Source organism: Lycium ferocissimum, chromosome 2 (assembly GCF_029784015.1).
Source record: "Lycium ferocissimum isolate CSIRO_LF1 chromosome 2, AGI_CSIRO_Lferr_CH_V1, whole genome shotgun sequence".
Lineage (NCBI taxonomy): Eukaryota > Viridiplantae > Streptophyta > Magnoliopsida > Solanales > Solanaceae > Lycium > Lycium ferocissimum.
Window position 1 is genome coordinate 8837005 of NC_081343.1, and position 25552 is coordinate 8862556.

Sequence of the window (25552 nt, forward strand, 5' to 3'; positions counted from 1 at the left end):
CAACATTTGAACTCTATGAAAAGCCTTCTGAGTATTAACTGACCTAATATTCCAAAAGAATGACTTCATCATTGGAAATTAGATTTACGAGCAACATTTCTCTTTGGAAGAATCCTAGATGGTTGCAACTCTCCATTACCTTTGGATCCTATTTGAGCTTTCTTTCCTTGGATCTTAGCTGACCCAATTTCTCCACCATTCTTCGTCTTCCTGCCCTTCTTAGACTTTTTGACTTCTTTGTGAATCACATCAGCAACTTTAGATATATTAGTCTTATGCTGCAATAAATCCTCTTTTTCTATCCTGTTGAAATCTGAATCGCTTGATTGATTCTTCAAAAAATCCCCTTCATTGATTCTATCCATACTATTCAGATCATGAGAAACTAAAGCATGCAATTCCTTAGTAGGAGATACTTTTTTATGAACAGACATCATTTGATTATTTTCCTTCATCACCAGTATATCAGTATAAGCCATCAAGACACTGCCTTCTGTAGCAGGTGGGTAACAACCTGTAGAACAAGCTTTATCAATTTAGTTGCCTTGTGAATTCTCTACTGCATTATCTGTATTAACAATGCTCTCCTTCTCTGCATCTACTGTTTCCTCATCCAAAACTTCATCATTTAATCTGGCATTGTCAACAATATGATCATTATGAGTGATATTTTCCATTCCTATGATCTCCCTTCCTTCATTGACAATATGAGCTATTGTACTACATCTATCCACCACCACTAGATCATTACTCATCTCTTCACTCTATTCCTCTTGATAAAGGACTAGATCTAGCCCTGAAGACTCCATAAGATCATGTGCTAGCTCCTGATCCTCATGGAAAATTGGTTGAATGACACCTGATTCTTCTTTTGCTATTGGCAGCCGATTAATAAAGTTCTCTTCCTCTTTCTCACCTGCTTCCTTTATGATATCAACCTCACCCTCATCAGTATTATCCTTACATCCCAGTTGAGCAATATCTTCAACTTCTTGAAAATCCTTCCCATTCTCCACCTCATTAGCCCTGAGATAGCTTGTATTGCCTCCTCCTCAACCATTTCAATTATAACATATGGAGAGCTTTCAATAGCCCCTCCCCCTTTCATCTGTTCTTCATTACTAGCTGGAGAACTTTCAGATATGCCTACAACCTGATTGAAATTCTTTTCCACCTAATCCTTAGTGCTCAACTTAGGAGTTTGCACTACCTGATCCTTAACACTTTCTTGCATACCAATTTCTACATTGTAATTAACCACTTCTGCTGCATTATTCACATTGCTGGATTCCTCCTCCTCATTAATTGTTGTTAGAACATCAAACTTATTTGTGCTTACCACAAAATCTTGAATCTTTGCCTTGTTACCCTCATCACCAGTATGATTACTATTCTCGGCTTTGTTTTCCCCTTCATTTGATTCTACATACTTCTTTGATCCATGATAAGTCACAACTTTACCACTAGATGACACCATAGGAAGAAACTTCTGAACAGGTTTTTGCCATCCTCTATATCCTCGTCTATTTTCCTTCTTCTTTTGCTCTTGCATAAGTTCTTTCATCCTCCTTATCATCACCTTGACCCTGATCAACATCTGTCACATTGATCAGTGGTTTTATCAATATTAGATGCAGGACTCGACATTTATCATTAGAGTGACCTTGTAACATACATTCAATACAATACTTAGGAAGATGATCATATTGAATCTTCACTCTAGCACTACGAATCTCCTTAGTATCTTCATCTTCTATATCCATCATCACAAACTTAGGAAAATTTGCCAATAAATCCACTTGCACTTTAACCCTAGCACTGTTTGGTCTAGTTTTTTTAACAGTGGGAAGATCCAATTGTAATGGCATTCCAACAGCAGAAGCTAGTGAGAACAATGATTATTTCACAAAGTGTTACGCCTTAGGAAATTTTCCGTACATGTACAGTGAGTAGACGAGAGAAGGTCATAACGTATGCAATGTTGATCGAGCAAGAAAGGATGTAAGTGGCCCTAATTACGAGTTTCAAGGAAATGCGAGGTGAGGAAAGAAAGTTATTAAGGGAAAGCGAGTCGCATGGTGTATATCGGGCAAGAATTTTGAGCAACGAGTTAACGAGGGCGTAAGGATGCCTTAGAGAAGTGGGAAGATGTCCCTAAGATTGATATTGAAGTGTCAAACAAGTGCCAAGAAGGTTCCATAAGGATCGGACATCAACGAGACGACGAGAACGAAAACGGAACCACTGGGCATTATACGGTCCAACCTACGGACCGTATAATTTATACTGGTCGTAGAATTGGCCGTATAATTGGCCAGAGAGACCATCAGCCACTGGACCAGATCTACGGCCACATATACGGTCCGTATAAATAGTACGGACCGTATGTGGAACCGTATGATTGTCTCGGCCAGCTTGTATTTTTAATATAAGGGACCTCTCCTTCTTTTTAATTCATTTCATCTTTCATCTCCATGACTCAAGAAGTCTCTAGAATGCTCCAAACACTTCCACCATAAAAATCCAAGGAGAATTGATGAGCAACAACACAATATTCATGCAACCAAGTGGATGAAACCCATCTAGAAGTCATCTCTCTCAAGAAATCCCCAAAGGATAGAAGCTAGGGTTTTGTTGTTGGAGGTATTCTTACTCAAGGCTTGTTTCACCATCATCTAAGGTATGTTTCATGACTTTTATATGTTGTTTAGGGTGTTGGAAAGCTAAGATGCTTAGATTGTACAAACATGGAAAATGGGTTCTTAAGAAGATGAATAGTGTCACTATTGAATAGTGGTTAGATGGAAATCATGAGTGTTGATATGATGTGATTATGAATATGTTATAAATGATGTGTAGACCATGAAATGAGTGTGAAGTACGCAAAATTATGATGATGGGCCAAAAGCCATAAATGTGAGTAATTGGAGGAAATTGGTGGATTTTTGCTAAATGTATAAGAACGATGAATGTTGGGTTACTATATTGTAATTATTGTTGTGAATGTTGGGAGCTGAAATAGAGTAAGGAAACGTAGTAGAAACAAAGGAGATGCTTTGCCCAATTTTCCTTAGAAATAGAGGATCCGTTCTTATAAACTCTTAACTAACGACGACATGAATTCTCTTGAAGGTATGTGTAAGCGCATTAAAGGAAGAACGAGCAAGCAATAAGGATAGTAAACGTCAAAGGTATGTAAGGCTAATCCTTTCCTTCTAAGGCATGAATCCCTGTATGCATTTCTCCTCTCCTATGAGACTCCTATTTCCAAGAAAGTCAAGAGTCCTCACCCATGAATAGCTATACGAGATAAGAGCTACGAGATGGATACGATGATGATAATAGTAAGCTAAAGTCTAGAAATGCTATAGCCTATGATATGATACTCCTAAGAAGCTAATGATGCTATACATATGAGATCAAATGGTATTGATTCCTATTCTCACTCACCTTATACTTGTTCCTTCAAGGTGAGGCCGAATACGTATGGATGCTCCATAATGACATCGGGGGTCCACAACCTTACGTCCCCCCCGATAGAGTATGATATCTAAGAGTCCCTAAATGCATTGTGATAAGTATATGAAGTTATGCATATATGATAAGATATGATAGCACTATGTTAAGCCACGATACGCCCATGAAATGAATGATAGTGATGTTAAGTACGATAGAACCATGATATGCTTATAAGACGATTCATAATCATAAATCTACAAGACGCAGATAATGAGTATGTGGTATGTATGCACAAATATATGTGTTATGACGATATGAGATATATGTGTGATATCTGTCGAGCCCTCGTGGCCGAATACGATATCTTTGTCGAGCCCTCGTGGCCGGCTACGATATCTTTGTCGAGCCCTCGTGAGCGGAATACGATATCTTTGTCGAGCCCTCGTGGCGAATACGATATCTTGTCGAGCCCTCGTGGCCGAATACGATATCTTTCGAGCCCTCGTGGCCGAATACGATATCAGGGAGCCCTCGTGGCGAATACGATATATTGTCAGCTGGCCTCGTGGCGAATACGATATCTTGTCGAGCCTGCGAGGGCGAATACGGATAATGATCAAATGTGTGTAAATAAATGTGACATGATGACGGGTATATGCATGTGTTATGATGAATGCGAATGGTGACTAGTTATGTTAAGTTCATGATACCCCTATGTGATGTATACATACGTATGTATGTATCGAGTCAAGGGTGAGTACGAATGATACCGACCTATTTGAATACGATTATGATACATGTATGATATTTTCATTAGTATGACTATGTTATATGTATGATTATGCCATGTGCGTCACGTCCACGTAAGTACGAATGAAATAAGTATATGACATCCATACGAGCACGAAATAGAACATGGAACGTCCCTACGGAAAGCGAGTAAGTACTATGAAGAGAATGTTAATGTATAAATCTTATGTTCTTTCATATATTACGGTTATGTTTCTCCATCATTCTTGCTCATGCTTTACATACTCGGTACAATATTCGTGCGCGTCCTTTCTTCGGACGCGTGTTCATGCCCACGAGTGAACGGGGAGGTGATCCCGGATCCGTAGGAGCTAGCGAGCCGGTTTGAGAGCACTTTCGTTTTCCGGAGCGCTACATTACTCTTTTGGTGCACATATGTTTGTATATTCCTATTTTGGGCATGACGGGGTCTGTCCGTCCGGATGTCTAGTACTCTAGTAGAGGCTCGTAGATACGCGGTTGTGGGTAGCATGGTCCCGTGACTTTCACGTATATGCTTGTATATATTATTTTGATAGCCGAAGGGCTTATGATTATAGAAGCAAATGTATTTCGAGAAAATTACGGTTTTATATGATTACGAGCATACGGTATGAGATAGCGCGATAAAGCGATAAAGTGAGCGGTGTTCGGTGGTTAGCCCGGATACCGTCGCGGCCCGTAGTTCGGGTCGTGACAAAAGTGGTATCGAGAGCGGTTGTCTAGGAAGTGTCTACGAGTGTCTAGTAGAGTCTTGTTTATCGGTGTGTTGTGCACCACATCCATAAACGAGAGGCTACGGGCATTTGGAAATATGACCATCATTGTTAATAGGTACGTGCGATAGAGGCGTGTTATAAGATTAATCCCTTCCTAATGGTGCGTTATAATTTCGGCAAAACGGAGCTGAAAGGAAAGATACGGCGCCCCGAGAAGGGCGAGGGGTGGTTGAAGAAAGGCTTGATCGAGGGCGGGTACGGGTATAGAGGAAGGTGAACTCGAGGATAAGACCCCGCCTCGATATTCCCGTACCGTCCGTGTTTGAGGATCGGAGAGGGAGCGTCGATCTTAGCTCCGGCACCCCGTTCCTTCACCGGATGCTTAGGTTCAAGAGATGAGACGAGGCTATCCTTTTATTGACTCGGTTGGTAGCCGCTCGAGCTCGGGCGGCAAGATGGGGTCACGATAACGGGGGGCGGAGAAAGGGGAGTTAATTCTTCATGGTCGGATCGGGGGATCGGGGGTATTCCTCCGCGAGTTTCCTAGACCCGGATTTGATGGACCTACGTACTCGGGGTCACCCGGGATCTCAAAGCTTCCGGTTCTCGGATGCGAGTGGTTCTAGTCGAAGAGATCATCGATGCCGCGATGTACTCGGTGTCGCGAGTTACGTTGGGGACCGTGTCGTCGGGGCTCGGATGTTTGTTGTACTGTGCTCGGCCGGAGCCATGTAAAGCGCGATTGCCCTTCGCTACGTGGTAAGGTAAAGTTCGGGTTACGAAGTGGTAGGCCCGACTCTTCATCGCCGACACGCCCTCGGAGACCAAGGTCCACCGGATGCTAGTAAGTAGTGCTAGAGACCGAAGGGCGCTGGCCCAGTGGATCCCGGCATCGTATCCATGCGCTCGCCGAATGACGGGATTATGAGTCCTCCCCGGATATGGCTCCAGGTGTATCGTTAGCACCCTTGTATGATTGATGTGAATGCATGTGTTAATAATCCATATAGTAAATGTAATGTGCCTGACAAAAGAATAGTAGACCGAGTATACCTGTTTCATGAGGGGCATCTATATTATAAGAAGGCTTGCGAACGAGATCCGAAGTGTCACCCGTAGAGTAAATTCGATGCGGGTATAATGAGCACGTGACAAAAATTGTGATGTTAAGGATAGCAAGGAGATGCCTAAGGGTGGGCCAAGCCACTATACACGAATACGGGGATGAAACCGGTAAGCGAACTAGGGAGCGATGTAGATGAGAAAGCTTAGGAGAACCTTGTTAGAGAAAGTTGGGCGGAGAGATTCCTCGACGACGGATAAAAAAGGGGGGGGAAGGAATCGAGGAGGAAAGTGATATAGTAAAATAGTAGTGGCCGTGATTGGTATGATTAAGAGGATGAATGAGACCGTTAGTTGGGCGTAAAGGACCAATACGGCCCAGTAAAGACAAACAACGACAGCGGTGCGGTTGGGAGGAGGATCAACACGATAGGAGTGATACGGAATGATCGGGAGGAACGAAACCGAGTTTTGGGAAGCAAGGGGCGGGTTAATACGGGTGGTATATCCTAAGGAGCAAAAGCGATGTCAAGTTAGGAATATGGTTTCTCATACAAAGAGTCGAGATCGATTACAAAGTGGGAGGAAATAATATAAGTCGAGCGGGGAAGGAGCAGAGCGAGAATATAGCAAGGAGGAAATGTATGAACTACGAGTGTCTAAAGAATAGTGGCATGGTGGTTAAGGGAGAATATGTTTCTCACGAATGTCCTATCTCGAGTTAGAAGGAGGGAAGTAAATGGAGTAAAGAGTTGAAGAGGAAAAGATGATCATGAGTTATGGATTTGCGGTACGACGATGAAGCGATGGAGTAGAGTTATAATCAATGACGATAGTGGTACGATGCGGTTATGAAATCGGTGCCAAGAGTAAACAAGAGTAAAAGAGAAGGGGGCATGGGTAACTAGACCTACCCTCCATAACTCGATACTTCCGAAATATGTTAGAGACCCTAATAGAATCATGTCAATAAATGGTGCTCAAGCGACGGAGAAAAGAATTTATAAAAAAAAAGGTACCCATTACCACATTAGATGGGCAAGTGCAAAGACTTTGAAATAAGGGAATAGTTGAGTCAAGGTTGGTAGTAAAACAATAACAAGGGAAGAAACACATTCGAGAGAAAGCGAAGAAGAGATATGAAGGCTAAATACCCGCGCTTAGTCAAGTCTCGGGAGAAGTTCATGATGATACGGTGGATCTTAAGGTATGTATGCTTACTTTTGCTCTTTGGGTCGTGTGTGGCCATAGACATGTTGGTGCGTGATTTATATTTTTGTGTGATAGTGGTATTGTGAGTTGTTGTGACGGATGGTAGTGCCGGATTACAAGGGAAACTACGGCGAAATTTTTCTAGAATTCTCGAGTATTTTAACATTCGAGGACGAATGTTCCAAAGAGGAAGAATGTTACGCCTTAGGAAATTTTCCGTACATGTACGGTGAGTAGGCGAGAAGGTCATAACGTATGCAATGTTGATCGAGCAAGAAAGGATGTAAGTGGCCCTAATTACGAGTTTCAAGGAAATGCGAGGTGAGGAAAGAAAGTTATTAAGGGAAAGCGAGTCGCATGGTGTATATCGGGCAAGAATTTTGAACGCGAGTTAACGAGGGCGTAAGGATGCCTTAGAAAGTGGGAAGATGTCCTAAGATTGATATTGAAGTGTCAAACAAGTGCCAAGAAGGTTCCATAAGGATCGGACATCAACGAGACGACGAGAACGAAAACGGAACCCTTTGGGCATTATACGGTCCAACCTACGGACCGTATAATTTATACTGGTCGTAGAATTGGCCGTATAATTGGCCAGAGAGACCATCAGCCACTGGACCAGATCTACGGCCACATATACGGTCCGTATAAATAGTACGGACCGTATGTGGAACCGTATGATTGGTCTCGGCCAGCTTATTTTTAATATAAGGGACCTACTCCTTCTTTTTAATTCATTTCATCTTTCATCTCCATGACTCAAGAAGTCTCTAGAATGCTCCATACACTTCCACCATAAAAATCCAAGGAGAATTGATGAGAAACAACACAATATTCATGCAACCAAGTGGATGAAACCCGTAGAAAGTCATCTCTCTCTCGAAATCCCCCAAAGGATAGAAGCTAGGGTTTTGTTGTTGGAGGAGTATTCTTACTCAAGGCTTGTTTCACCATCATCTAAGGTATGTTTCATGACTTTTATATGTTGTTTAGGGTGTTGGAAAGCTAAGATGCTTAGATTGTACAAACATGGAAAATGGGTTCTTAAGAAGATGAATAGTGTCACTATTGAATAGTGGTTAGATGGAAATCATGAGTGTTGATATGATATGATTATGAATATGTTATAAATGATGTGTAGACCATGAAATGAGTGTGAAGTACGCAAAATTATGATGATGGGCCAAAAGCCATAAATGTGAGTAATTGGAGGAAATTGGTGGATTTTTTGCTAAATGTATAAGAACGATGAATGTTGGGTTATATTGTAATTATTGTTGTGAATGTTGGGAGAGGGTAAATAGAGTAAAGGGAAACGTAGTAGAAACAAAGGAGATGCTTGCCCAATTTTCCTTAGAAATAGAGGTCCGTTCTTATAAACTCTTAACTAACGACGACATGAATTCTCTTGAAGGTATGTGTAAGCGCATTAAAGGAAGAACGAGCAAGCAATAAGGATAGTAAACGTCAAAGGTATGTAAGGCTAATCCTTTCCTTCTAAGGCATGAATCCGTGTATGCGTTTCTCCTCTCCTATGAGACTCCTATTTCCAAGAAAGTCAAGAGTCCTCACCCATGAATAGCTATACGAGATAAGAGCTACGAGATGGATACGATGATGATAATAGTAAGCTAAAGTCTAGAAATGCTATAGCCTATGATATGATACTCCTAAGAAGCTAATGATGCTATATATATGAGATCAAATGGTATTGATTCCTATTCTCACTCACCTTATACTTGTTCCTTCAAGGTGAGGCCGAATACGTATGGATGCTCCATAATGACATCGGGGGTCCACAACCTTATGTACCATTTGATAGAGTATGATATCTAAGAGTCCTATGCGTACGTTGTGATAAGTATATGAAGTTATGCATATATGATAAGATATGATAGCACTATGTTAAGCCACGATACGCCCATGAAATGAATGATAGTGATGTTAAGTACGATAGAACCATGATATGCTTATAAGACGATTCATAATCATAAATCTACAAGACGCCTTAGATAATGAGTATGTGGTATGTATGCACAAATATATGTGTTATGACGATATGAGATATATGTGATATCTTGTCGAGCCCTCGTGGCCGAATACGATATGTTGTCGAGCCCTCGTGGCCGAATACGATATCTTTGTCGAGCCCTCGTGGCCGAATACGATATCTTTGTCGAGCCCTCGTGGCCGAATACGATATCTTGTCGAGCCCCTCGTGGCCGAATACGATATCTTTGTCGAGCCTCGAGGCCGAATACGGATAATGATCAAATGTGTGTAAATAAATGCGACATGATGACGGTATATGCATGTGTTATGATGAATGCGAGAATGGTGACTAGTTATGTTAAGTTCATGATACCCACTATGTGATGTATACGTATATATGTATGTATCGAGTCGAGAGGGCGAGTACGAATGATACCGACCTATATGAATACGATTATGATACATGTATGATATTTTCATTAATATGACTATGTTATATGTATGATTATGCCATGTGCATCACGTCCACGTAAGTACGAATGAAATAAGTATATGACATCCATACGAGCACGAAATAGAACATGAAACGCCCTACGGAAAGCAGGTAAGTACTATGAAGAGAATGTTAATGTCTCCCATCTTATGTTATTTCATATATTACCGTTATGTTTCTCCATCATTACTGCTCATGCTTTACATACTCAGTACAATATTCGTACTGACGTCCTTTTCTTTGGACGCTGTGTTCATGCCCACAGGTAGACAGGGAGGTGATCCAGATCCATAGGAGCTAGCGGGCGGTTTGAGAGCACTCCATTTTACGAGGCGCTACGGATTACTCTTTTGGTACATATGTTTGTATATTCCTATTTTGGGCATACGCGGGGTCTGTCCCCGTCCGGATGTCTAAGCACTCCCAGTAGAGGCTCGTAGATACGCAGCGCGGGTAGCATGGTCCCATGACTTTCACGTATATGCTTGTATATATTATTTTGATAGCCGAATGGCTTATGATTATAAAGCAAATGTATTTCAGAAAATTACGGTTTTATATGATTACGAGCATACAGTATGAGCGATAGCCGATAAGCAGTAAAGTGAGCGGTGTTCGGTGGTTAGCCCCGGATACCCGTCGCGGCCCGTAGTTCGGGTCGTGATACAAAGAAAGTTGGAAGAAGATTTGTGAACGATATCCATGCCATAGCAATCATGGTTTCCTAATCAATCTTAAAATTTGAATCATATATTAATGGTCTTATCTGATAAGAGAATCCATCCTTCGACTTGATCCAAAAAGCACTCTTGGATGAGATATTAATGAAATCTTCCAACCTAGTACATTGTATTAAAACATGCCTGTTTCTGAAAAACCCAACCTGACACTTTCCTTTAGCACCACATTGAATAGGAATGATGGTCTTCAACTATTCCAATTCACGCCACTCGTATGAGAATTTACAAGCGATGGCATATTGTAAATTCTCAATCACTTCCAAGCTAGCAACTTCACTTCATGTCCATTTTACGTAAGGAATCCCATCAATGTATGTAATCTTCTTCCAGGGAATGGAATCACACTCATGCATGGACACAACATCTGGATCTTTCAATGTATTCGCATATGAAGTGGTAGGGATGTTAGCGGGTAGTGTCACTGATGGTAGAGGTGGGAAATGGGATGATAACGAGATATCCAAAGGCTGGCCAACCGGCTTTGATGGCTGGCCAGTAGGTGGCGCCACTATGTGACTACGTTAGGGCCAGGGTTTGCTTGGGAGAAGAGAGAGAAGAGAGTGTAAGATACATTTACATAGTTGCTCTTGTATGAGTCTGACCAGTTCTTATACTTGCGGATTCTTCGGGATCCAATGAACTTTTTTTTTGTTGATAAAATTGGACTTTTTTTTTTGGTTAAAGCACCAAAGTGGTGGCATTTTATTGATAACAAAATATTTACAGAAAGGAGGAAAACAAAAGCAATAAATAAATAAATTCTAAAATAGAAATAAAGAAAAGAAATGAGCTAACTAAGTAAAAATATGCTAACATTAGCAACAAAATGTAAGAACTAAAAATCCATATGCCTTGATTTGTATCCATCATATCACACCTTCAAGTCTCACAGGTGGAATGGATCAAATCTCTTGAAGAATTCTCAAGGCAGATATGGATGTAGTTGCTATCTTCTGTCAATCCTGTTAGCATTCTTATTAGTCAGCTTTTATAATTGATAACCAAAACTGTAATTTGCACCATGATGAGCACTGCTTGTTGAGCTAGTTTACTGAAAGTTTGATCATTTAGTCTTGCTGTATTCTGCATCCTGTAGAAGTTTCCACAATGTTGGATCCCCAACTAGAAATAGTAATGTATCTAGCAAACTGAGCAATTGTTTATACCACACATTGGAAACAAAACTATTTCCAGTTTTCTTCCCTATCTCATGCTTCACTGGTTCATGCTGTGGTTGTTACTTACTTTTTTGGCTAAAGATCTTATTCTGAAGTTTGGAATTTGATCCTTCTCCATATTGATTAGTCTTCTACCTTGTGTTGGAATGTCATGAAAGTGACCGTATTGTATTGTACCTCCAAAATAAAATAAAAAATAAGGATCCAATTAACTTTTCCTTATCTTCTATGATTTTTTTTCTACTGTAAAACTCAAAGTAATATTATTCTGTGAGGTAAAACACATACAGATATACTACCATGCACAAACATTTCCTTCAGAGTATACCATTATCTGATAAATCACTTTCTACAGCGAGTCTTGGGTCTTAACCCAGACTTAGAACATGCGAAGATTTCGCTATAATCACCGTTACTTACATTTTCTTTTGGCACCCATAGGCATCACTGTATACTTACAAGTCACCAGAATTTTGATACATTAAAAATTGGAGACTGGCAACTAAATAACTGATTACTGGCGTACTGAATAACCATAACCCTGCTAACTGAAAGATTGTATAACTGGTAAATGAGGTAAGCTGATAACAATAAAACATGATATCTGCTTTTGTACTTTCTGATAAGGTAATGCTCTAATCTGTACTACTATGCATTGCATCCCACTTTCATTATCCTCTCAAGTCTCATTCGTTACCAACCTGTACTTCATAATAATACCCCAATGGGCAATCATCCTCTTTAGGACCTTGGGTTATTCCTGCTCATTGCTTGGGCATTCGATACGTCTGGAATTCGATAGGAAGAGACAGTTACTTACTGCATCTAAGCTTCATGGCACGATCTAGAGTAGAAAGAAGTGAGACAATCCTGAATGTCTTGGTAGTTAACCATTTACATGTGTGGCGTGCACACACACATAAAGGAAACTCCACTAGACACGGCTTCATACACTCCCTAGGAAACTTGAACCTAGTGCTCTGATACCAAGCTTTGTCATGCCCCAAACTTGGGCCTGGACGTAACACGGCACCCGATGCCTAAATAAATGTGACTGAGCGAACCAATTAGCTGACTGAATAAACATGTGGTATCATAACATACTGAATGTGGAAAATAAACTAACACATGCTGATATACTGAAAGTCTGAATGCTACATAATCAAAGTGCGGAAATACTAATATAATTCTAAAGCACAACTGTAGATAACATAGCTTAACATGAAAAAGCACACGACTCTGTTAACCGTTGCTCAAGTCTATGAAGCCCTCTAAATCTCCGAAAATATTGAATGTCCGTAAATACCGAAAGACTATAAAATAATTATAATACCCGAAAATGCGGAAGTCTACCACATAGCCGGTACGAGAATCCTAGAACTGCAATCGCGCGTGCCCGGCGAAAAGGACGCGACATTTACCGCATCGGTATGTAAAGCAACTAAATGAAAGAACTATAAGTGGGGTCTTTCGGGGAAAGGCTCGCCCCAAATCAATAAACACGTAATAATAAGTGGAAACCGAAACTCAGAATCGAAAATAGAACATAAGTACTCGTTGTCTAAATGAGACACCACCTGTTTATCTGAGTAAATGCTACGCTCGTCAGCCCAATATATAAGTGCACAAGCTACGCTCGTAGCGTAAGTATACGTATACATAACTACGGCCTCGGGATCAAAGATTCATAAAGCATAAAGCATAAACTACAGCCTCAGGCCCAAATACAGGTGTTCAACATTCAGGAATTTTAAAATCAGGAACTGAGAATTATGCTGTGATACATGATGCTAAACTACTAGTTAGTACTGAACTGAGAGATGTATTTCTGAACTTATTATGGAGTGTAAACATACTGAGTTTTCATTGCTGAGACTCATGGAATATCAATGAGCTGAAAGTCATATTATAATGCACAATACTGAAATATTGAATCATGCTGGACTACATTATACTGGAATACTGAATCATGCTGAACTACATAATACTGGAATACTGAATAGAACTAGACTGGACATGTATTCATTTACTGATTATGGAGTTTAAAGCATTACCTATTCATAAGCAATCTGAGCATTACTATCCTGAGACATGGAATCATACTAACATGGCTTTAAGAGTCATACTGAAAATACGTATGAGATCGAACATGAATTCACCGAGACATGAAAGCATACCGAGGTGCTGATATGCGATCGACTTGTACTATACTAGTGAGACATGAATTTATGGAATCGAATTTGAGGGCGAAACTTTATTTAGTTTATAAACATACTTGAGTTTCTAGACCGAGACTCCGCGGTGTCTGGCCCAACGAGTCTAATTAGATTACGCTCTGGGTTCACAACGTTCGGAATAAAAGTTCTGCAACTATTCAAGGAGACTAGTTCTGCAACTATCCGAGGAGACTAAGTTGAACTATATTTCTGAGGCAATTCGTAACGTTGTAAAAGAAACATAGTGTAGGGAGAATCATTAACATTCCCAAACGTAGAGATTTAGCCTCACATACCTTAACCTCCTGCTTTCTGAGCGTAATACGACGTTCGTCAACTCCTTCAACTTTAATCTATAGCAATACAAGTCAAAGGGATTCTATATTAGCATTAATATTCATGCTTTGGTCATCTAAGTATTTTATCAAACACCCTATGGGTTTAAAGCTTCATAGTCCTTATTTAATGGTGTTTTCTCCATCCAATTCTTATCCTCTTGCTTCTAGGTGATTCTACAATCCCAAATAAATATACTAGCACCATTTTTCATCATCCAAATGATTACAGCAACCTCAAGTTAATAATCCAAACCCTACTATAGTTCAAGTAATTCTCTTTATTAAACCCATTTACTATTATCCCAAGAACTTCATCAATTCATAACTATAAATGATTAGAGAGTAGAAGCATTACCTTTTTGAACTTTAATCCTCTAGAACTCGAATGCTAGGGTTTCCAACATCCAACAATAACGTCTCAATTCAAGGCTCTATGGGTTAGAAGGGTTTAGTCATGTTAATAAGCTGTTGGAGAGTTGGAATTATCTAGAAATCATCATAGAACTTACCTTGTAGGGTTCTTGAGGCTTGGGACTTGTTCTCTCTTGCCTTAGGATGTTTTACTGTGACTAGGGGTGTTAGAAAATGAACCCCAAGCTTAAATATACCTTAAAATGCGAAAACCCAAAATCTGATCGGAAACCCCGAGCCACCCACATTGGGCCCGCAATGCGTGACTAACTCTGATCAGGCCAAAATTCAGAGCCTGATTTTTCTACTCTGGGCCAGCGATGGGTGGCCAAAGCAGATGCAAGCCTGCCCCTCTGAGTGTTTTTACGACGCTCATAACTTTTTTCTCCGATCTCTGTTTTGTTTGATCTTTATACGGCTGGAAAGGTCTTTCTACGTACTACAACTTTCATTAAGGAACTTTTTCCAAATTCTTAACTAATCAAGGGATTATGGGTGCCCGAAGTAGGCCTATCAACCATTTTTACAAAACGATCAAACCCTAAAAATTTCTGCTAAAACTCTAACGATACGAGTCCAACCTTGGTTCTAAGATATGGGGTGTTACAAATTAGAGAGGATCAAGTGCTCAAAGGTTCTAAAGTGATTGTGGAAGCTTGTTTCTCCTCTTGGTAGTGGTTTTAGAGGATACTTCAAGGTGAAGTAATCTTGTAATTGAAGTGTTCCTGAGTTCTTGAGGTAAGGTTCTATCTTAATTCCATGTTTATGAGTTTATGTGATGGTTATCTAGGTTTGGAAGAAAAGAAGTTGGAGGGAAGGTTCAAATATGAACTTGAGCTTATGTTGAGATGTAATCTAACTTGAGTCATGTTGTTAATGTGTTTTTGAGCTAAAATCTTATTGTAAGGATAGTAGTTGGTGTTGAGATTGTATTGAGAATGTTAGACTTGTTATAATTGGAAGAAGGAAGTGTAGAAGTCTCGTATACAAAGCGTATATTGGGTTATTTTGATGTAAAACTTGGGGTGAGTAGTGATGTGAAATTAAAGAGACTTATATGAAGTTGTTGACTTATATGGCCCCACAGGCGTTATATACGCGTATACTTATATTATATCTATATGGGGTATGGGGAAGGTGACAGCGTTATACACGCATTACCGCCTGATCAGCTGGTCATATGATGATGAGTATGCCCCCAGAGGCCAATATGATGATGCTTATGCCCCCAGAGACCGATATGATACGATGGGATGCACACAGAGGCTTGACAGGCGTTATATACGCATATACATGTATGATAAGGCATTATATACGCATATATGCAGTACTTATGCACATCATTGGCCCTCAGAGGCAGTTCAGATGTACAGATTGCATTCCTTTTGTCCTACATACTTTCATGTCTCCTTTATATTACTTTCATGCCTTACATACTCAGTACTTAGTTCGTACTGACACCCCCTTTCACCTGGGGACGCTGCATTTCATGCCCGCAGGTTCAAGTAGACAGGTTGACAATCCGCTCCCATAGGTTGTTGTTCAACTGATACTGGAGCACTCCTCTTGTCTCGGAGTTGCTGTTGTGTTTTGGTACGCTATATTTTTTATTGCACATACTGGTATGGCGGGGCCTTGTCCCGACCTTGTTATTTCATGTACTCTATTAGAGGTTTGTAGACAGTTATGGTATAGCTAGACGTTGTATGGCCCTCTCGGCCTATATTTTGTTATATAGTGGTCTATGGTGGCCTTCTCAGCTTGTACAGTTTTGTCCAGTATAGTTATATACGCATGTCCTTTGGGCTCGTTCCTTTTCAGTATAGTTCTATTATGATCTAGCAATTTTCCATTTGATGACCCTCATGGTCCACCCTTGTTCATGATTATGATATGAAAGTATGATTAGCAGTGTTCGGCAGGTAGGGCCCGGGTGCCCGTCATGACCCTCTGGTTTGGGTCGTGACACGAAACTCATTTGATGTAAGTTAATGTCTTACAAACCATATGAAGTATTTTAGCTTCTCAGAAAGCCGAAATTTTCATATTTTAAAACCATGTCCCGTCATATGGAGTGAGTTCATCATCACAAGGAAACTCACAGGCTGATTGATACTAATTTTTCATTACCTCTTTCAATTCTAATCATATTATCTGCAAAAATAACATTATCAGAAATAAATTGAGCTAAAATAGAGTCTATTCCAATTGGGTCAAGGAAAGGAGCTACAGATATGATATTCTATTCTTCATCTAGCAACACGTCAGATGCTTTAGTAGAAGTGTCAACTTCATCAATATCCACATTAATTTTGGTAATGAGGGGCTCATCACCACACCACCAATCAAGCCAAAAGTTTATCAATCTACCATGACTCAAACTCCATTTTGTCTCCTTAAAAACGACCTTGACCTTCAGAAGACTTCTCCAAATGTGTTTTGCCGAAAAATAATAGATGTTGAATTGATATTTCCTTCCTCTGCCTGATACACAGTACAAAATTATTCGATTCGAATATTGCATCTATCTAATAAACAAAATGGGTTGCTTAGATGGTAAAAGCGCATTCAATCTCCAACCCAAAAGTTATGGGATTAAGTCACCAACAGAACAAAAGGAAGGAACTCCTTGGGAGGGTAAAAACAAAATTCAAAAGAAACATCAATTTAATAAATGCATATATACCTTTTCATAAAGGCAAAAGACATAGATTGCACCCTAAAGTATATCTGAAATCTCAATATCACACTCAGACTATTAAGGCGACCTATTACACCCCTGACAATTTTAAAATTAAATTTATTTACCCCCTGATACACATATAACCAGTTGCATAAGGAGAGGTGTTATACACTCGCCCGCCACTTCAGCACTATGTCAGAAATCTTTTAAATTTAATTTTTATAATCTTGTCCTTTTATTTTCTTTATTTATTGATTTTTCTTTTGTTAATTATATTTCACACTAATTAATTCTTAATTAACCATTAAAATTCTCCAATAGTTATATCTTCTTCATCACTAAACCACCTCAAACCCCATCTCTAATCCCACCAGAAAAATAATACCCGCGCCATCACCGGAGCCACCATTACCAACTCCACCTTTTGCTTATTCTTTTTTCCTTTAATTTCCTTTTTGTTTCTTCTTTTTCTCTTTCTTCCTTTTTTCACACCATATTCTCTGGTATGAAGACTAGCTTTAGATCCTCTGTGCCTTTCGTTGTTACACCCATTTTATCTATTCTAATTTCGTCTTTGTAGATAAATTATTAGTGCTTTGATATTAGACATTTTTAAGGAGAAAAAAGGGAATGTAATAAGTTTAGGGCTGGGAGAAATTTTTGGTTGACCGGAAAGACTGATGTCGCCGGCATCATTTTTCCCGGCAAGGTGAGTTTGTCCTCATCTCGTTGATCTGAGAAGAGAAGTGCGTAACGGAAGGAAGAGGAGAAGTGAGTTGTTGTAGGCAACGGAAGGAAGAGGGGAAGTGAGTCGTCCCCGGAGACGAGCTTGTCGACTCACGACGGTGTTCTCATCTCTCACAAAATTAAAGAAGAAAGGTGGGGGGGGGGGGGAGGGGATTACAAAATTCTGAAATTTATGATGAAAAAAAAGAAGAAAAAATGAATAAATTTTAACCAAAACGCGCCTCTTTTTCAATTATTTTATATTTTGTACCACATCAGCTCTTAGGGGGTAAATAAAGTCATTTTTAAGATTGTTAGGGGTGAAGTAGGTCGCCTTAATAGTTTGAGAGTGATATCGAGATTTCGAGTATACTTTAGGGTGCAATATATGTCTTTTGCCTTTCATAAACATGATTCTCATCTTTATTTTATTACTTAATAACAAGGGATAAAGCACTAGTACCCCTTGAACTTTGGCCAAAATTGTTGCGACACACCTTACCTATAATAGGGTCTTATTATCCTCCTAAACTTTTTATTCTGTATTTTTTTGCACCTTATGTGCTGACGTGGAAGAAGGCGTGAGAACACTTCATTCAAGCACGCGGGAATTAAAAAAAAAAAGGCTCTAACCTATATGAAATGGCCACGTGTCAGTTCCAAAGCTGATTTTCAAGAGCTCTTCATCCTCATTTTATAACCCATTTTCAAGAGCTCCAAATCTAATTTTTGGTCTCAAAATTCAATAAAAACTCAGCTAAATCCGCACTAATCAATCTCAAATTTCAACTACAAATTCACAACAACATCATCACCAAACCCCAGTAATCAATTTGGCCAACGACCAAGAATTTTGACAAACCCATTTTTTTGCTCTTCAAGCTTTTTCAAGGTTCAACAATGGTGGATATGAAATTCTTTCTTCATTTTCGGATCTCATCAACAACTAAGGATCTAGAATGAGCTTAGCACTTGAATCTCAACTTTAAAACTTCAACAACCTTCAACACGACAGCGCCTCTAATTCTTTTTCAAGTTCATATAAAAACAATAACAATAACAATTGTCCTTTTCATTTTTTTAAATATAAAATAATATTTTCATTATATTTCGGAATTAAAAAGAAAACAAAAAAAGGCAGAAATGAAATAGATTTTAAAAAATTTAAAAAATTGTGAAATTACACGTGACAGCGCGTGTATTTCACTGCCTGCCAAGTGTTTGGTTGTCTATGCCACATCAGCACTTAGGGTGATATTTATTACACTTTAAAATAATTTAAGGGGTAATAGGACTCTAGTAAAGATAAAGTGTGGCGCAATAATTTTGGCCAAAGTTAAGGGTGCTGGTGTCTTACCCCTAATAACGATATTATAATTAGGATTAATACAAAGACCGTTAAAAGCTGTAATCACCTCAATAAGCTTCGACAAATCTAGACCGTTAAATTCATAAGATCTGACGGCTAATTGGTGCCAAAAGTTTGGTGGAAGAGATTAGATTTCATTCACCGTTCTTCTACTCCCCCTTTCCTTTTCTCTGTGTGTGTATTTTAATTCCATACCATTACTAGTAGTAACATTCTTGAGAATTCAGGTTTGATGGCTGCTCTAAACTTCAATCCTTCAAGAATCAGACACCCTTTACTTCAAACTCATAAACCCATCTCCAACTTCACTTGTTTAACTGAATTCCCCTTTCAATCACTTGCAAATTCACCAAAAAACAAGCTCAAATCTGTTCATCATATTCCATCATGTTCAGTTTCTGAAGCTTCCATTTCATCTACTTTGGAACCTGAAGAAGATAATGATGATCCTACTGCTGAACTTGTCTATCTTGACCCTGAAATTGATCCTCAGAGCATCACTGAATGGGAATTAGATTTTTGTTCAAGGCCAATTCTTGATATTAGAGGCAAAAAGTTATGGGAGCTTGTTGTTTGTGATAATTCATTGTCCCTTCAGTATACAAAATACTTTCCTAATAATGTTATCAATAGTATCACTTTGAAAGATGCTTTAGTATCCATATGTGATGACTTAGGGGTGCCTCTACCCGATAAAATCCGATTTTTCAGGTCAGTTCTCTAGTCCAATAGTATTCTATATCTGTTGCATATATAGTTGTGATGGAGTTTTGAATCGTTTGAATTTTAGGTCACAAATGCAGACTATTATTACAAGAGCTTGCAATGAACTTGGCATCAAACCTGTTCCTAGCAAAAGGGTATTTGCCTGATTCTTTTCCTTTTTTTTTTTGGCTATAGTTTTCAGATGATACTTGTGGTGAACAACTTTGACAAAGATTTAGCAATGGAAATGCGAGAATTCGATTGCTTTAACAATAAAGAATTTTGTTGTAAAACATAAGTAGTCACTGACGTTTTTGCAGGGATGATCAATTATAGGTACGGAGTTTACGAAACAAAGGAAGACTTTTGAAATTTGTGGTCTAAAACAAGTCATCGAAACTTGTGTGGCTATAAATCATCTCATTAAGGTTAAAATGGAAAGTTTTAAGTTAAATTGTTTCTAATAAGGAAGTGTAATATTCTTTCTGGGACAAACTAAAAAGGAAAGTATGATACATAAATTGGGATAGAGGGAGTAATTGTTAATTGGTTGGGTGTTTTTACATTTATTGATGCCAGAATAACCTAAAGGCTAGAAAATGAAGTTTGTGAAAACTAGTGTTGATCATACCATATTTTTCCTGTAAATCCATATGGATACAATTTAAATGTCTGCCTTCAATTTGTTTTCTGGCGACTATTGGTATAAAGATTTAACTATTGCGTGAATAATGAGCTTCTGTAGATCTCCATGCTGGTTTCATTCAAATTGTTTAAACAGAGGTTCTTGAATGAACTCCTACCTTTTGGATCAACTTTGTAAATTAGTTCCCTGGAATGGTTAACTAAATTCATATAGGAAGGCCAGTCCAAGTAATTTAGCCTATTTTATAAATCTGTGACGTCTAGCATTGAGTCTTAAAGCAACCTGCTTTGATGTGTGAGAAAGTCATTTAACGTCTAGCCGCCACGTTAGCATAACACAGGCTATCTCATCAGTATATCCTGTGGCAATTTGGTTACAAATCATCCTGTATCTTGGATATTTTTTCTTTTGCTCTCCCTTTCTTTCCGGGTAAACTGTCCTCCGTGTTCTGGTCTCTCCAAGAGAAGCTTCCACTTTCCATGCTTCAGGTTCAGACTCATTTCCGTGCTCTCAATGCTGTATATACACGAGACTCACTAATGGCTAAATGAAGCAGGGAGATTGGTTTTTGATCCATGAAGTAACAAAAGCTCATTGCTGATAAGAGAACAAAAGAGGCTCTTATCAAACAATCCCTCTCCTCCCCCCCTCTCTCTTCCTGCCCGTGAGGAATCTGTTGTGATGGTGAAGATATAACGAGTACAAGATGATTGCACTACTCTGCGGGGTTTTTTTTTTTTTTTTCTCTTTTTGAAAAAGAAAATTCAAGATTTGATTGTTCTAAAGAAACTTGTTATTAATGGTTGTATTGGCTAAACTTATAGCAAATATAGCTTTTTGGTTGAATTGACGACCCTTCTTCATTTTGACAAAAAGAAGCTAATATGTTTTGAATCCTTATAATATTCCCCCAATTAAAGGCTCGTCTGGAATGTATACCTGGAAATCGTTATTTGGTATAATATGTTTTGTTCCTTATTTCCTTGAGCCTTTTCATCAATGCTACTAATAGTAATACTACTTCCGTTTCATTGTACTAGTGCCAAATATTACCATTTTAATGATTTTTTATTTGAAAATCTTTCAGATTACTTATGTTTAAAACGTTGGACTAGTAATGATTTATACAATAGCCATGAAATTTTATGTCTTTACAGTAAATTCAGCACTAGTAAATCCTGTCAATGTACCTGATGGGCACAGGCAGGTATTTTCCTGCGGGTATGGTAGCATTAAGATCAACATTTTACAATAAATTTTGAAGTTACCGAACTTTAATGCACAATTGTCTTAATTTGTGTAATCTAAATTATTGGTCAGTGTCATTTCTTCTATAGAAACATATTTTAATGTCTGCTGCTGTATTCAGTGCTTATCACTTGTCCTTTGGCTTGAAGACCGCTATCAAACTGTTTATACTCGCCATCCTGGTTTTCAAAAAGGAGCCAAGCCACTTCTTGCACTTGACAATCCTTTTCCAATGGAACTTCCTGAGAATCTGTATGGAGAGAAGTGGGCTTTTGTCCAGTTGCCCGTTTCAGGTACATTAAGTGTAACAGGAAGATGAAAAACTAATCAAGGATCTCTAGTTTCCTTGTGAAAGCTTTTGATGACTTGCATTAAGAATAAATTTCCTATTCTTTGTCTGGAATCTGTAATGTAACTTGCCTTATCTCTCTCTGGAATCTCATTTTGAGACGATAGACTTGGATTAGAACCAATATCAAGTTGGAAATTAATTTCTAATATAATAATTCATATTGTACTTTGAGAATTATGGACTGACAGTTCATATTGTTTGTAGCTGTTCGTGAGGAAGTATCTAACCTGGAGACTAGGTTGGTTTTTGGCGCAAGTTTAGACTTGGATCTTCTGGGGATCGAAATTGAGGACAACACATTGATTCCTGGACTAGCGGTTGCATCTTCACGTGCAAAACCATTAGCAGGTATGATAGTTGTACTAATCTTTTTATAACATTATTGTGTAATTATTATTTTATGTGAGTTTGTGAGCATGCACGAGCACAGGCGTTGTTCCTAGATTGGCAATCTTCCATCATAGTTTTTTCATAACTCTCATATGCTCTATCAGTATACTTTGAAGTGCTTTCCGTTTTCTTCCCTTTCTTTGAATAAAATCCCAATTCACTTAATTAATCAACACCAAAATCATTACTTGCTTGTTCATATGAGCAATGGACCTGTTATATGCAACATTTTTTCATGACCACAACGTTACAGGCAGGGTGTCTAAGGGTTTAATTGTTCGATAAGTAAAGCCAGATTAGTCAACATATATCTCTTTCAATGCAACAACAAGATCTTATTTGTAACAAGTGATCAGTATAACCAATTAGAATTTGCAGAGATGGGGGTTGTGGGCCCAAAACCATGAGGCTTAGGTTGAACCTTCCTGTAGCACGATTAATTAGAATACTTATACCATTACCTGATGTGATTTTTAAAAAATATTTTCATTACTTCTTTCAAATGGTCTGATAATGTAATTCTCGGCAGTAGTGATAATTTGTACTCTGATTGCTCGACTAAAAATAGTAGTTGTAGTGTTTTATATAGACAAGTCTATATTGGAGAGATAGAGTGGAGAAGCTTGTTGTCAATGCTCTATTGATAATTGCTACTGCATTTGTTCAGTCTTGTTGAAAATTCACCTTTCTTGGAGCTGTGGCTTCTTAAAGCAAAGATCGTTCTGCTAAAAAATTTGATGAAAATGGAGGTCTGTCCTCAAGTACTGCATGTTATTGTCTAGTTGTTAGATGATTGGAAAAGATAATGCCTTTGAAGATATGACTCTTCAATCTACCAATATGTGATTGAAGCGTTTGGGTGTTAGCCCGTTCCAAAAGTTAATTTATTTGGGGCTTGACATACTCATCAATCTCCTTCAAAAACACATGTTCCTTGCACTCAAAGCTTCCCCATATTTTCTAAGTTCAGAGTATCTATCCAACCTAACTATGGTTTCTACTCATTTAGATTTGAAATCTATCTATTTTCGGGGCACTAACAAACAATAATCTATGTCCAAATTTGCTTGATGCACTTTCCATTTTTATGCATCCCCAATCATTTTACCCCTTTCCTAATGTGGAAATTTCTTGTCTCCACAAATACAAACTAAATAAATTAAAATTATTTCACGTTAATTTTTTGCTTTGGACAAATCTCGTCTCTCCTATTATTTGAATATATCTTGAATTAATTTCTGTGTTAATCCATTCAAACTCTTTTATTTCCTAATCAAATTTGCTCAAATAAGCTTGTCTATATTGTCATAGTGTGATTGGACGAACAATATGATTATCACAGTAAACTATTAAAAACTTCTGACATCAAACTATAGCATCTGAAAACACTTCTCGTGCTCTTGTAGTTGGTATTGGAGGAAAATCCAATCTCTAAAAACTACAATGCAGAGGTGGTACATCCAAGGGAGATATAGATTGACTGTAAGGGGTGAATAATCTATAACTAGAAGCTATAATGATTTAAGGTGTGATCAGAGAAGAATACCATTTGCTGATTTGATTTGGAGTTCAGTGACACAGCCTAAGCACAGGTTCATATTGTGGCTAGCTGTATAGAATAGATTACTTACTAAGGAGAGGCTGTGCAAGATGAATATCCCAGTAGATGATGAACTTTGCTGTCTATGTGATAATCAGGTCCCAGAGAATGCTGTCCATTTGTTTAGTTCTTATCCTTGATTTTTAGAAATCAAGAGAGGGATCGAGCAATGGACTGGTTTATCTGGGGGGTCTGGTGAGTTGAGGACAATTTTGCTGAGAATTAAGAGAAGAAAATGGAAGCAGATTCAGAAAGAAGTACTAGCTGCAGTTTGGGGGGGCAATGATCTATCATACTTGGAGAGCCTGGAATTGGAGATTGTTTAAAGGTTTACATGTAAAGTAGGCTGATATAATCACACAGATAAAGATGGAAGTTTTGGGTAGATTAGATACTTTTAGTTTGTCTAAGAGAGCACGTAGATGCTGGGGTTTTTTGTTACAGTTGAAGATGTAATTAGCTTTTCCTTTTGTTTGATGGGAGCTGCTCTACACAACATAGTGGTTGTTGGAGGAGTACTCTTTAATTTGAAAATTCTGATTTGGGTTGTTAATGGCAATGTTTACAGTGTTACCAAAAAAATGTCTCTTTATTACCCTAACGCTGGATAATGTGTTCTCTGGAAATGTTTTTATATGCAATCATACATAATTTCTGTTGCATGGGAAGATACTTCATCTTCTTTTGATTGTGGACTACTACTACAGCTTGGATGAATGGCTTGGAAGTCTGTTCCATTGAAACTGATGTTGCCAAGGCTTCCTTAATTTTGTCCGTGGGAATCTCCACCCGCTACATTTATGCCACTTACAAGAAAAACCCTGTGTCCACAAGTGAAGCTGAAGCTTGGGAAGCAGCAAAGAAAGCCTGTGGAGGTTTGCACTTCCTTGCTATTCAAAATGACCTGAATTCGGATGATTGTGTTGGATTCTGGCTTCTGTTAGACTTGCCCCCTCCTCCTGTATAACTTAATAAACAGAATAAATGATTTTCCTTTGTACATTCTCTTTTCTTGCTCATTTCCAGAATGTAGAGAGATCAGCTTGCAAGGCATCATAGCAATTAGATTGTATTCGAGTCTCGTCAAAGTAAGGGAGAATCTCTGAAACAATTATAGTCATTTTGAGCATTTTCATAATATACAATACATAGGAGGTTGATTGAGAAAAGTGGCAGCGTTTTGCGCTCTCGCTCTCTCTCTCTCGCTGCATTTACTTGTTACTA

At 38.6% G+C, this 25552-nt stretch overlaps 1 protein-coding gene across 1 annotated transcript; it reads left to right on the plus strand.

The window, feature by feature from the left end:
• The first annotated feature begins 19515 nt into the window (after window positions 1-19515).
• Window positions 19516-25330, plus strand: LOC132033560 (protein TAB2 homolog, chloroplastic). The gene is made up of 5 exons (XM_059423569.1): window positions 19516-20098; window positions 20178-20247; window positions 22108-22279; window positions 22543-22686; window positions 25036-25330. Exons 1-5 carry the CDS (start codon window positions 19620-19622, stop codon window positions 25293-25295), a joined length of 1125 nt encoding a protein of 374 aa, XP_059279552.1. The 5' UTR covers window positions 19516-19619; the 3' UTR covers window positions 25296-25330.
• The last annotated feature ends 222 nt before the right edge of the window (window positions 25331-25552 follow it).

What these genes read in the sequence shown, in the direction of transcription:
- LOC132033560 (XM_059423569.1), top strand. Translation starts at nt 19,620, where the DNA reads ATGGCTGCTCTAAACTTCAATCCTTCAAGAATCAGACACCCTTTACTT. An exon ending in GATAAAATCCGATTTTTCAG is followed by an intron (nt 20,099 to 20,177) that starts GTCAGTTCTCTA and finishes TTTGAATTTTAG; the next exon opens with GTCACAAATGCAGACTATTA. An exon ending in AACCTGTTCCTAGCAAAAGG is followed by an intron (nt 20,248 to 22,107) that starts GTATTTGCCTGA and finishes TGCTGTATTCAG; the next exon opens with TGCTTATCACTTGTCCTTTG.